This window comes from Pelobates fuscus, chromosome 7 (assembly GCF_036172605.1).
Source record: "Pelobates fuscus isolate aPelFus1 chromosome 7, aPelFus1.pri, whole genome shotgun sequence".
NCBI classification, from domain to species: Eukaryota; Metazoa; Chordata; class Amphibia; order Anura; family Pelobatidae; genus Pelobates; species Pelobates fuscus.
In genome coordinates this window covers 172,253,272-172,268,301 of record NC_086323.1, presented here as the reverse complement: position 1 = coordinate 172,268,301, position 15,030 = coordinate 172,253,272, and the positions used below count along the sequence as shown (strand labels likewise).

Sequence of the window (15,030 nt, the reverse complement as noted above, 5' to 3'; positions counted from 1 at the left end):
GTTATGGTGCTTAGAGTGTTCCTTTAATATGGTATTGTGGTTTGTCCATCTAAGGAAAGGGATTTAGGGGTGATTATTTCTGATGACTTAAAGGTAGGCAGACAATGTAATAGAGCAGCAGGAAATGCTAGCAGAATGCTTGGTTGTATAGGGAGAGGTATTAGCAGTAGAAAGAGGGAAGTGCTCATGCCATTGTACAGAACACTAGTGAGACCTCACTTGGAGTATTGTACGCAGTACTGGAGACCATATCTTCAGAAGGATATTGATACCTTTAGAAAGAGTTCAGAGAAGGGCTACTAAACTGGTTCATGGATTGCAGGATAAAACTTACCAGGAAAGGTTAAAGGATCTTAACATGTATAGCTTGGAGGAAAGACGAGACAGGGGGGATATGATAGAAACATTTAAATACATAAAGGGAATCAACACAGTAAAGGAGGAGACTATATTTAAAAGAAGAAAAACTACTACAACAAGGGGCAAAGGTTTAAAAATAATATCAGGAAGTGTTACTTTACTGAGAGGGTAGTGGATGCATGGAATAGCCCTCCAGATGAAGTGGTAGATGTTAACACAGTAAAGGAGTTTAAGCATGCATGGGATAGGCATAATGCTATCCTAACTATAAGATAAGGCCAGAGACTAATGGAAGTATTTAGAAAATTGGACAGACTAGATGGGCCGAATGGTTTTTATCTTCCGTCACATTCTATGTTTCTATGTTTCTATGTTTCTATGTTTCTATGTACTATTACCTATTGCTTGACTGTAGTGAAATATTTTTACTAATCTGCTATTTCTGCTATTTTAGTTTTTACTAAAAAAAAAAAATACTGTAAGCCTAGGGGGTGTCCAAAAATGGAAACCTATTTTACGATGAACTAGAACCCTCAAAATTCTCTAATAGCCTACAGCTAGGTAACAAATAATTGGAGCTGGTTCCACAGTTTCATACGTCTCCAATGTATTATTTTTAAACTCAGATACATCCTATGAGATTGTGTTCAAAAAAAGAAAAGGAAGTTACTGCAATCCCATAAAAGATTTTTCAAAAATGACAAAATGTACAACTGCTGCCGTGCAACAGTGTTGCTGCTCCTCATAAGAGCTCAAATCTGTCAGTTGAAAGATACACTTAGCACTGTTGAAAACTTGGTTCACAAGGGATAGCCTATTTATTTTCAGAATATCAGTGAATAACACAAACATTTTGGTGACAGCATGTCTTCTTCAGTGAAATTGTTCGAAAATGCTTTATGCTGTTCAATGATGCTCCAAAAATAAATAGGATTTCACTTGTTAACCCAGTTTTGTCACCGATGACAAGTGTGTCTTTCTTTTGAATTTATATAAGATTCAAATTATTTTTACTGAAAAGAACATGATGTTCAAAGACATATTCATACAGAATATGAGTTGGAATAATTTAACAGAGATCAAGGCAACCTTCACTCTTCACACCACTGAATTGGGAAATTGTGTTCCTATATTCAAAGACCTTGAAATTATCACGAAAGGTGGTGATCAGACTTGTATATTTGGTTTCAAAGTAATTGCAATACGTCCAAATAGTGGGCAATTGGTGAGTGGTCTACATAGAAGAATCATAAAATAAGTTCAATATACAATGGATGAGCCACTTTATTTGATTTGTGAGTTGGAGTTCTGAGTCTGGGTCACCAAAAATAATTAAAAAGATGGCTTATGTACAGGTGACTGCCACTAAATATTGTAAAAATGAATAATTTTTATTATAACGAATGTATAAATATATATATATATATATATATATATATATACATATTTTTATTTTTTATTTTTCTTACTGGTCCTCCTCTTTCACCCTCTATTGGTTACTTCTTCTCACATGATCTGTAAACCAAATGGCACAAAAAATAAATAAATATATATATATATATATATATATATATATAGATAGATATAGATAGATACATATTTTTATTTTTTATTTTTCTTACTGGTCCTCCTCTTTCTCCCTCTATTGGTTACTTCTTCTCACATGATCTGTAAACCAAATGGCACAAAAATGTGCCTACCAGTGTACTGCAAAATATATAATATTTATATTTTGCAGAAGACTGGATGGCCCATTTTTATGAAGTTTTGGTTTGTCCAAATCGTTTTCCTGAATTGTTTGCATGGACAAAAGTCATCCAAGCCAAAACGCCATATGAAATAACTATTTGTTTTCTTTGGCAAGATCGATTCGGCCAATTAAAATTTTAAAGTGCACAAGTCTAGCGGTGGGTGAAATGTACAGATACAGATTGATTTGTGTGTTATCTGCATAGAAGAGATATTGGAAGCCAAAGGCGCTGATGAGTTTACCAAGGGAGACAGTGTAGATCGAGAACAGTAGGGGACCAAGGACTGAACCTTGGGGGACACCAACAGAGAGAGGTTGGGAGGAAGAGGCAGAGCCAGAGAACAAAACACTAAAAGAGCGCTGGGCGAGGTAGAAAGAGCACCAGGAGAGAGCAATATCTCGTAGACCGAGATTACGGAGGATGAGAAGAAGCTGTTGCTGATCAACAGTATCAAAAGCAGTGGAAAGGTTAAGGAGAATTAGGATAGAGTAGTGACCATGAGAGTTTGCAACAAGTAGATTGTTTGATACATTGGTCAGAGCTGTTACCACAGAGTGCTGAGCACAGAAACCAGACTGAAGTGGGCAGAGAATTGGACTCGAGGAAGTCTGTCAATTTCAAATACACAAGTCTTTCAAGGATCTTGGACGCAAAATGCAGTAGCGAGATAGGGAGGTAGTTGGACAGGGAGTTAGGGTCAAGGTTGGGCTTTTTTAGACTCAGGGTTACAGTCACATGTTTGAAGGGTAATGGAAATATGCCAGATGAGAGGGAGAGATTGAGAATTTTTGTGAAAGGCAAAGCAAGAGAAGAATACATAGTATGGATGAGATACGAGGGAATAGGATCAAGGGAGCAGGTAGTGGGGCAGGAAGACCAGAGTAGATCAGAAACCTCTTCCGTTGTAGCAGGTGCGAATGTACATAGAACAGCGGAGGGAGTGAGGTTGGGGGAAGTATTGTAAGGGGAAGGAGAGAGATGAGAGATCTCTTCCCTGATTGTAGAGATCTTGTCAGTGAAGTTAGTTGCAAAGTTTGTGACGGTTAAGTCAGTAGAAGGAGGAGGAGCAACAGGGTGAAGAAGAGAGTTAAAAGTGTGAAATAGTCATTTGGGTTCATGGGAGAGTGTGGTTGTGGCGGAACAGACCTCGCCACATGTTCTTGGAGGGGGCTGCTTGCCTATTTGTGCCCTGTGACAAAACTTGAGATTGTGCACAAATATGACTATTGTCCATATTGTTTATGATTCCCTTCATTTGTGCACTGTTTCCCATGTGTTTCATCTGTTGGTTCGGCTGGATAGACTACCAGACAAACTGTGGAGTTACTGGGTGGCCACCATTTCATGTATCAGAGGTACATGGTGAGAACAATGGATGAAGCACATGGTGAGAACAATGGATGGCGGCCATTTTAACTCCCAGACACTGTTTTGACTTTTGTACACGGTGCCATCTCGCCGGTATTTGGTGCACAAAGACATCGTTCAGTAGTTTTAAACTACAGAACAGGGGACATATTTAACAGTAATTATTTTTCATATAGCCTGTATATGTTCTGTGGAATCTGCATTAAACCGTATCTTCCAAACTACTGAATGGATCTGAGTGAATTTTGGACATGTGGTTCACCCAGATCCACTGGTATATTTTTATGGGGTTATTGCATGTTTTGGGGTCCCTGTGATATGTTTTATAATACTATATTTTCCTGCCTGTGATAATTAAGTTAGTCTATTGTGTTGAGATAATTGTATCACAGGCAGAGGGGAGGATTCCTGATGTAATGAATGGGAGTGTTAGCTGTGTTGTAATGTGTTGATTGGTTGTTCTTCAAAACCCTGTGGGCAGTACTATGTTTGTAGAATGTGAATAAAAGAGGCTGTATGTGCCAGTACAGTTAGTTCTTCTTGACCCTCAACACGTAGTCTTGTCTCGTGATTGGAGGGGACAGCTATCCTCACACTGGGGATTGCTATGCTCTGCATACTCCCTTGAGCTTTAATCACCTAGCTCTTTTAAGAGCTTGTTCCTGATACGCTCTCCTGGAGGAGAGGTCTTCCCCACACGGTCCTGGAGGACAGAAGCTGATCCAGGGTGGACAGAAGACGGCGAGTCTCCAGTTAAGCTACAGCGGTTATGGAGTCTGCGGTGGTTGTGGTTTTCAGTGCGGTGCTTGTGGTCCAAGGCACAGGCTAGGAAGCGTTCATCAACGGAAGGTACTCGGTCGGAGTACGGGGAGTTCCGTTACAGTGGTTATGAGGGTATTGAAGTAATTTACTTTTGCAGAGGAAAGAGCATAAATTTATAGTAGAGAAATGCAGATGTGGAGTGAGACTTTCTCCAGAAGCATTCAGCAGTTCTGGAGCATTTTTAGCATTTTTAGCAAATTAAAGCATAGTATCTTTAATTTAAGTATATGGGGGGTGCCAAACTTTTAAATATAGCTTTAGAGCATATGGGCAATCAACACAACTTCTGGCATTAAGAGATGGTATTAAGCCTTTGCATTATAGCCTCGTATGAAAGATTGTTACCCTTACAATATAACTTTTTTTCTGCTTATAAAATCTGGAATGATGTGAATTAAAACAATAGTGTGTTAATGTTTATCTAACATTTTGTCAATATTGTGATTTGCAAGAATGTGTTATGCTCAATTACACCTCATCTGTATGTTTGGCTTCTTCACTGACGGGAGCTGGGACAATGGCCCAGATAAAATTTGAAGGTTTAAGCAGTGGGTGGCCTGTTCTATACAGAGGACTGTCTGACAGATGGAAATGAAGACATCAATTCTTGGACATCTACAAAAAGCCAGACTTTCTCTGAGTGATCTGATGAAATGAACTAAGTAGTAAGGAATGCATCTGAGAGCAACACTGGGATTCACTGTGTCACAATTAAAAAGGATTTATTTTAGTGATGCAGATTTTAAAAGACTCTTTTCAAAGAGTAGAATTAATTGAAAAACAGATGAACTGGGCAGTTCGTATTATACCCATTATTATGTAACATTTGACATTGTGGTTCAAATCTGGATTCATTTTACACTGGTCTCATGATTTCTGTAAAAAATCATTTTGCACCGATGGGTTTTAATATCTTATGCATGTAACATCACCTAAGGTTCTTTTTGAGTTGCATTTTGAATAATTTTGCTATTAATTGTTTATTATCATAGGTATACATAGGGACAAACTTAAGCCCTATTACATATTTGCATCATTACCACCTACTTCTATGACAGTTTGGGCTAGCTTGTCATTAGTTTGAAGACAAAACTCCTACAAATTTATGACTGATATCAAATAAATATTCCCCATTTAAAAATATGTACTTCTTTCTATGGGATTCAAACCCTAATTAAATGTGCTGCATGCATTCACTCAATGTGTGTGTGTATGTATCTATGTATGTATTTTTAAAATAACTAATGATATTCCCTCTTAATTCAATGCTCAGGAAGCTCATAATTCTGGAGACCATAATTCTATCATCATCTTATTGTATTCAACGTTTGTAGTCTACCAAAATCTGTGGTGGCAGGAATTTGAAAACACTGACTTGGAGAATCTCCTTGCACAATGTTCATGTAATAACATACATAGCATTAGTATATTAACATTTAACGTGAGCATTGCGATAAATGTAGGATTGGCTGTAGCATTCTTTTCTAAAAATAAAAAACTGCCAAATGTTGTCCATATGTCAATTTAGATCGGGAGGATTTTGGTAAAAAAAAACGGATTCAGAAAAAAATTACCAAAAGGGTGTGTCAAACAGTTTACCATAAAACATACACATAATATATTTTATTATATATTATATTATGTATATATTTTGCAGCATAATGATAGGAACATTTTCCTGCCATTTGGATCACAGAACAAGTAAGAAACAGTAACTAATACATGGAAAAAGAGGAGGAGCAGTAAACACACAATCTATATATATATATATATATATATATATATATATATATATATATATAGATTGTGTGTTTACTGCTCCTCCTCTTTTTCCATGTATTAGTTACTGTTTCTTACTTGTTCTGTGATCCAAATGGCAGGAAAATGTTCCTATCATTATGCTGCAAAATATATACATAATATAATATATAATATATATATTATAAAAGTATAGATGTGTTTCCCTTTATTGGCTACTTGTCACTTGATCTTTGTCCATCAATCATCTTTTTCACATCAGTCATCTTTTTTTTGGGTGTCATGAGCGGAATTCAGAATCACAAATCAAAATGAACATGCACAGCAATTATGCAGTTTGGCTGGTTCGTGATCCAGCTACATTTTGACTCAGACACATTCCGACAAATTACACTTTGAAACAGAATGAATCTCCAAATATAATTAATGTATTCTGCAGCACTTTACACTTATAAAGCAAGTGTATGTATATATAACAGAAGTAACTGACAAACAAGAAATAATGTTAAGACATACAAGAGGTGAAAATGGAATCTAAGAAATATTACACAACTGTGATAGTAGTAAATCTTGCTAAAATGTTTTATTTAATTTTACCTGTAACCTGGCCCAAAAACAGATCAAATTGAAGACTGTTGAAAAAACGGTTGAGTGACATATACCTGATTCTGCAACTTCAGCAATTGGTACTCCTTGTTCATAAGCCATAAAACCCAGGACAGAAAATATGGCAAATCCGGCTACAAAACTGGTTCCGCTATTTAAGCAGCAAAGTAGAATGCAATCTCTGTGAGGGAATAAGGACATGATTCACTTGTATTTTATGAGATTTGTATGGAAATAGAACATATCCCATGACCCTTTGACCCATCCACCTCAATATGCTGAGTACTGAGTTTTGGAAATGTCTGATTAACATTTGTAGGTTCATCTAAGGTCGTATTAGAGAAAACGACTTGTGCTAATGCCTGTATTCATAAAAAGTAACTGGGTGCACCAGAGAAGTCTTCCAGTTTATTGAATGACACAATGCAACATTTCTGCTCTGAAAATAGCCTTTATCGGTTCATCCTAAACTCTGATAGCCTTACTCTTTTTTTTATCTCAATATCTCAATCTACAATATCTTAAGGCACTTCTCAGTAGAGTTTGATAGGAAGCCTCAAGATTGATTGGAGAGGCCATCATAAACATAGTTTTTCAACTATAAAATAGTTTATTTGACACTTCAGTCTTTTCATCCTTCTCCTATAGTCTTAAAGTCCATTTTTTATTTTAAAGTATTAATTCTAGAATAAAATGAAATGTGATTGATACTCAAAAAAAAAAAAGTCCAATAATTTATCTTCTAGAAATGGAATATACAAAGTAAGAGAGTCGGTACCTGTAGCAGTTATTGTTATAGCTGTTGTAACTCCCCAGGGCGGTTAAACAGCCCAAGCAGATGGCATAGGAAAAGAAGATCTGGGTGCCTGCATCTACCCACACCTGTTGGCAAATAAATAGTATAATGCCTAAATTAAATAAAATGACTACATACTGACAAGACACCAGCAAAACATTTGACCAATAATACGATGTTAAGAACTATAGGCACTACTTATTGGAGTCCTTACCACAAACACAACAAATTGTGATAACCTCTTGGAAAATGTATATGCTATGTATGAGGACATCCAGCGTCACCCAAAACCCCATAGAAAAGCATTGTACATTGCTTTCCTATGAGGGAAGTCCTAAAGCAAGTACGGCCAGTGCCGCCAGGTGCATTAGGTCCCCTGGTGGACGTCAGTCAGAGAAGAAGCAGAGACAGAGTCTAAGACAGTGCCAAGGAGTGGAGGGGAAAGGGGTGCACAAGGAAGGGGAGTACTACAGGGATCTATAGTGCTAGGAAAACAACGTTGTTTTCAGAGCGCTATAATTTTCCTTTAATTCAAGGATTCATTTGTAGCCCAACCACAAAGCTTTACCATCATGTGAATTATGCAATATTAAGTAGCACTGGTGATAAATAATTTTTGGATAACATTTTAGTAGGTAAATAAAATGACTCTTGGTTCACCTGATGTATAGGTTAGATGAGATCACATACTGAAATAATTATTTTATATTTGTAATTTAAAAACGACAATGAAGTGTAAACACATTAGTGCATTATTATTTTGTGCAAAATCACATAACTAAAACATAAGTTTTATATAAATAAGTGCTTACAAGTTTTTTTTTATTATATTTTAAAAATTATTTGTATGATTTGTAAGTTTTCAAATATCTAAAGACATGTGTGCCTTTTCTCATTTAAAAAAAAATGCACCCATTTTTAAATGTTTAAAACTTTTAAATGTGTATTTGTACATGAAGTTTAAAAAAATTATAAAGATAAAATTAGAGATTTATGCCAGTAGATAGGTTTAAAAAAACATCAGTATGTATGATTTTCCTCTTTTTTCATCTATTTCTAATCTCATATATTTTGCCAATGCTTAACACTTCTCTGTCAAGAAGTGTCAATCCCCCAGTCGTTACCAGTGCTGCAGGATTCCGATCGGTGGCGGAACACTCCAAAGACCACAAAGCTCAGATAACTTGACCTCACCTTTGCCTAGTTTCCCCCCCCCCCCTCTCCCCCTCCCCATCCCCCTGCCACCGGGCCACCACCAGCAATGTCACCCATAATGGCTCACGCTTATTATGAATAATTCATCAAAATCCAATGAAAAGTAAAAAAAAATATCATGTTTGCTTTCAAATTCATTAAAAAGAAGTAACAGTCAAGCGAGGCTCATTCATATTGGCCCTTAGGGTTGTGTTCCCGCAGGTAATTACTGTAACAAAAACAAAACAGCACAATTTCCTCTGCTGGTGAGTTAATTTATTAATAAATGGGGGAACTTAATGTCCCCACTTCCCTTGCCACGCCATAGTGAAGGGGTCTAGTAAATCTCACACCTCTAAAAAAAACATTTAGACTTACCATCAGATCACTTCTCACGAGACTTGTATTGGAAAGTTTCACTACCAATGGGCAAATAGTACATGAAAATCTTGTTATTCAGAACTAGGCTCACTGGAAGAGAACAATCATCTGGTGAAAACTGTTTGACTACTCATCATGGAAGAGCGCCACGGTACTCCTGGCAGCACAGCCACAGCACAGCCACTATAGTGTGTTGTAATTGTGTGTTGATTTTAGTGGGTTTTCTTACGCATTTGCAAATGCAATACCAAAATACCAAGAATAAAAATATATCTAGATTTGCAGAGCAAATACTTTTCCACCTCATTTGTTTTAATCTATTATGTGCCAAATGTGGTTGTCAACTAACTATTTAGTAAGTATACAATTTTAAGAGTAATACTCAGGAAGTATGTAAAATATACTAATTTTAAATTACAAGAGTCTGTGATGTTAGCATATATTTTTGGGGTCACTATCTAGCTAACCCCAAAACAACAAGCTCAGCACCCTATCACACTACAGTCTGAAAAGAATCACATCGCTCATAAATATATCACTTAGAAACAGCAAATACAATGTCCATCATCTCTAGTGTACTGTCCATATATAACTTTTTGTAAAATATTTAAATGTTTTAATTCAAAAAATAGAAGTCTGCTAAAATAATATGCAAGCACTATTGAACAAGAAACATGTCTATTTGTCTGATTCTTTTGTGGTGTGCATAGTCTTCCATTTTAGGAGAGCATTGGGATTGCGCTCGGTCTGCCTCAGTGGTTTAAATAGTTTCTGTGCTGTCATCCTGAATAACGTACGGCTGATTACATTTTTAAGATTCACTCCTTGCTGGAAAAGGCAATGTCTTTTGATAGACAAGTTTTTTAATAGAACTAGACTCTATCAAAAAAATCATAGGTCAACTGAAAAAAGTGAGTCTTCTCTATAGATTTTGAGAAAACAGAGAATGTGGAAAATCTGTATTATGAAAGAAACCCACTAGACTCCCAGTAGAATCAGAGCAATATCCACAAGAGGGGGCTAGGCATTCTACGATTTGTTACATTAACATTCTTCTACGTAGGACATAACTACAATGTCAGGCTATATTTATGATGATCATTAATTGGTTAAATGCAAAATATGAAGCAATTGCAAAGCATTGTTACAGGGCACACCAGAGCATATTTTATTTAATGTTGCTGCTTCTGGAACCTTAAATAACTAACGTTTATTCATGATATAAATATGCCTCAGTGCACAAACAGAAAGCATTAAGCGGTTCTTAAACACTCTTTCAAGACTTGTTAGAATCACATGTCATTTCTACAAAATATAGGGATTTAGTTGCATTAAATGGACACACTGTTGATAACTATGGATCCCAACACATAAACCACCTAATATTGATATCGATGAGGAAGAACAGTTGTTAGAGCAAATTAAGAAAGTTGCATACTTGCGTAACACTTAAATAATTGCTGGTTTCTATTACAGAGACATAAATTGGGATAGAGGGACTAGTAGTTCAGAAAGGGGAATCAGGTTTTTGGACCAGTTAAATGACACTTTTATATCACAATTGGTACAAGCACCAACTAGACATGATGCTTGTCTGGATCTGGTTATAACAAACAATGTTGATCTTTTTGTCAAACAAGGGAGCATTTGGAAAATATTAATCACAATCCTTTGAAATAAAAGCAAAAAAGCAATTGCAATGAAGGTCACCAGAGATGTGGGTCTTCCACCTCAGACAGGGATCCTCACTGAGACCAGTGCATAGGCCTATCTGCCAACGCCTCCTGTTACCAGGCAGGTAGTGACCGCTCTGCCCATTAAGTTTCTCCCAGGCAGGTAATTTTAAAAATGCCAATTTTAATAAGAGATGGGCAGCTACATAGCTCAACAACGGGCATAAACTCTTTAGTGAAAAAAAACACTGAGGATTAAAAGAAATATCTTAAAACAAATACTAGTAATGTACACTCGGTATATACCATTGGGTAACTAATATATTTAAAAAAAATGAAACCAATGTGGCTTACTAAAAAGGAAAACCCATGAAATTAAAAATAAGAAAATAAAATGTTGTGAGATAAATCAGAACCATGCTATATAAAATGTACAGTATATACATATAGCCAATAATACCTGTAAACAGGTGATTATATGGGCTAAACTAGAAAATGAAGAAAATGACAAAGGCCAAAATCCCAAATATTTTTAAGTACATACATGTAGAAAATCCCAAACATTAAAATATTGGTTTACTAAAATCATCATTTTCTGATGAAGATCAGAAAATAGAAGACATTTTAATTAGTTTTCTTCAGTATTTATCAAGCAGAAAATTATAGTAAGAAATATGCAAGCGAGAAAAATAAAAATAAATGTAAAAAAAAGTATTGTGACTGGATGACTCAAGAAAAGGTGCTGCAACAACTATAGAAAGATAATTCAAGCAAAGCCCAAGAGCCAGATGGTATTGTCACGGTTCTCGCCGCGACATCCAGTCTGCCAGATGAGGTCATCCCAGGAGTGCCCAGCCGGGGATTTGAACCCTGGACTTTGGCTTTGTGTATCTTGCTCATTTGCCACTGTGCTATCCAGCCATTCATAGTATTGCTGTAATAGGTGTCCTTGCCTTGTTCCAGCACTGGGAGCTGAACTTACCCGTGGCTACTCTAGCACACCTGTATGCCATATTAATTGGCTGGATATAAAAGCCTGTCACACCCTGGGAGGGGTGTCAGTTCATTGACTCTGGTTCCCTTGTTTGATTCCTGTTTCTCCGTACCTGCGTTCCAGTGTTTCCTGTCTACTTCCGGCTTCTGACCTTGGCTTTCCTCCTGGACTACTCTGATCTCTGGCTTCCCTGATTTTGGCTTCCCTTGACTACGCTTCTGCTAATCCCTACTGTACAGCGTCTTGGAACACTTTTCCAGGAAAGCCCCCGTGCACAGACTCACAGGCCAGGTTGCGTCTTACCTGGTCACCCTGGTCTGTGTCTACTTTGCAAGGGTGAGCATATAACTCTGCGAGCTGAACTCCTGATCAGGTAAGACTCATTACAGATGAACTGACCAATGGAGTCCGCAGAGTTATACAAATTACTCACCTCCCTGGCCGAGCAAGTCTCCAACCTGTCCCAGAATGTTATGGATTTGCAGAGACGTTCATTGGCATTTAAAGGAGCAACACTTCCATTCCCGGAACATGCATACCCAGAACTGTATGTCATTATGCCTGACAGGTTCGACGGTTCCCGTTCTGCTTTTCCGATGTTCAAGACGGATTGTGAGCTACTATTTGCCCTGAAATCTAGAACCTACGCCACCGACTTTATCAAAGTTCGCTCCGCTATTAACCTATGTGTCGGGCGGATTAAGGCGTGGGCACACCAGAAGCTGCAGGAGAGAAGTACTGTCTTGGACTCCTGGGAGTTGTTTATGTCCGCAATGGATTCTCAGTGTTTTACAGCAAGAAAAGCAACTTCCAAGCCTACTTCAGGTTCTCGCAGAACCCGATTGCCTAGAGAAGAGGAATTATTTAGTGAATACAAAAATCCCATCATGTTGCAGCATGAACCCACTTTCAGGGACCCGCCTTGTAACCCTGTTTATACTCGAGCTAGCCGTGAAACTCCAGTCGACATGGAGGAACCCATGGAGATTGGTTTCACCAGAACTAGATTGCCCCCTAAGGAAAAAGACCGCAGGAGAGCCCATGGTCTATGTCTATACTGTGGGAAAAGAGGGCATTTCATATCTCTTTGCCCGACTCGTCCACCTGGGACAAGATCCCTTCTGTCTGGTGCCATATGGACTTACACTGTCATCCTGGCAAGACAGCCTGGACACTGCCAGCCCTGAAACCCCGTTCTGTGACACAAAAGTGTACTCAGACTACGGCAAATGTCACAATCAGTAATCCTGATGAGTCTGCACCACCCCTAGAAGACTCTCCTGTACAAACTGGCACCATCACCACTTCCTCCCTGCCCAAAGGAGAACTACCTGGTGATGCATCTAAGGAACAGAGTACAGTACAGAGAGAATGACTCTTGGGATCAAGGTACTTACCTCTTTCTCCAAGTCCTTGAATGACCTTGGCCTCTCCCCTTTAGTACCCAAAACTGGTACCATAAAATCCCAGGACGTAAAGGGATACCTTAATTATAAAGACTATCTTAGTGATACTTAGACCGAAGATGAGGAGTACCATTTCCAAGAAGAGCCTGTTCACACCGGGAGGGCGTTCTTGACGGGAGGGTACTGTCACGGTTCTCACTGCGACATCCAGTCTGCCAGACGAGGTCACCCCAGGAGTGCCCAGCAGGGGCTTTGAACCCTGGACTTTGGCTTCGTGTATCTTGCTCTTTTGCCACTGTGCTATCCAGCCATTCATAGTGTTGCCGTAATAGGTGTCCTTGCCTTCTTCCAGCACTGGGAGCTGAACGTACCCGTGGCTACTCTAGCACACCTGTATGCCATATTAATTGGCTGGATATAAAAGCCTGTCACACCCTGGGAGGGGTGTCAGTTCATTGACTCTGGTTCCCTTGTTTGGTTCCTGTTTCTCCGTACATGCGTTTCAGTGTTTCCTGTCTAATTCCGACTTCTGACCTTGGCTTTCCTCCTGGACTACTCTGATCTCTGGCTTCCCTGATTTTGGCTTCCCTTGACTACGCTTCTGCTAATCCCTACTGTACAGCGTCTTGGAGCACTTTTCCAGGAAAGCCCCCGTGCACAGACTCACAGGCCAGGTGGCGTCTTACCTGGTCACCCTGGTCTGTGTCTACTTTGCAAGGGTGAGTGTATAACTCTGTGAGCTGGACTCCCGATCAGGTAAGACTCATTACAGGTATTCACCAACATGCAGGGCCGGACTGGCCCACCGGGATACCGGGAAATTTCCCGGTGGGGCGTGGCACCTGGGACTGGGCTAATCATCCTGATCAGGCTCCTGTGATCCCGTCCGGCCATGTGTGAGCTGTACGGCCGCACAGAGCCCCATGGGAGCAGAGAGCCAGGCGGCCGGCATACCTCACACATGGCCGGCCGGGTTCATGAAAAAAAAATTGGGGGCGGAGCTAGCGTGTGGCAGGGGAGGGGCTTAGCGTGTGGCGGGCGGAGCTTACTGTGCGGCGGAGGCCTGGCTAACTGCAGCATGGGAAGCAGGAAGGAGTCCCTGCTTACCCAACAACCTGTCTCCAGGAGCTCCAAGCAGGAGGTAAGAAGCAGGTCAGTGTGACTGCCTGTGACTGCCTGTGAGTGTGTGTGTGTGTGTGACTGTGTGTGTGACTATCTGTGTGTGTGTGTGTGTGTGTCTGTCTGTTAGTGGGTGACTGTGTGTGTTTGACTGTTAGTATGTGACTGCTTGTGTGTGTGTGTGTGTGTGACTGCCTGCCTGTGTCTGACTGTGTGTGTGTGTAACTATCTGCCTGTGTGTGTGTGCCTGTGTGTGTGTGTGGCTGTCTGCCTGTGTGTGTGTGTGTGTGTGACTGTCTGCCTGTGTGTGTGTGAGTGTGTGGCTGTCTGCCTGTGTGTTTGACTGCCTGTCTCTGTATGTGTGGATGTTTGCCTCAGTGTCAGTGACTGTCTGCCTCTGTGTGTGTGTGTGTGTGTGTGTGTGTGTGCGTGCAACTGCTAGTGAGAGAGCCTCTGTGTGTGTGTGCCTGCTAGTGAGTTTGGGTGTGTGTGTGCCTGCTAGTGAGTGAGCTTGTATGTGTGTCAGTGAGTTTGTCTGTAGGGATCATATGTGTGTGTGTGTGTTAGTGAGCTTGTCTGTAAGGAGCATGGGTGTGTCAGTGAGCTTGTCTATAGTGAATCTGTGTGTTAGTGAGCTCTTCTGTAGGGAGCATGTGTGTGTCAATGGGCTTGTCTGTAGGGAGAGTGTGTGCGCATCAGTGAGCTTGTTTGTAGTGAGCGTGTGTGTGTGTGTGTGACAGTGAGCTTGTCTGTAGTAAGCTTGTGTGTGTGTATCAGAGTTTGTCTGTACTAAATTTGTGTG

General features: G+C 39.5%; 1 protein-coding gene across 1 annotated transcript in view; it reads right to left on the bottom strand.

The window, feature by feature from the left end:
• SLC6A11 (solute carrier family 6 member 11) overlaps positions 1-15,030 on the bottom strand; it is a 218,206-nt gene that overhangs the window by 13,949 nt on the left and 189,227 nt on the right. The window contains exons 8-9 of the mRNA XM_063426928.1: positions 7,444-7,547; positions 6,722-6,846 (exon numbers count right to left, since the gene is read on the bottom strand). Of these exons, the coding sequence (XP_063282998.1) occupies positions 6,722-6,846; positions 7,444-7,547 (229 nt within the window). The remainder of the gene's footprint in view (positions 1-6,721; positions 6,847-7,443; positions 7,548-15,030) is intronic.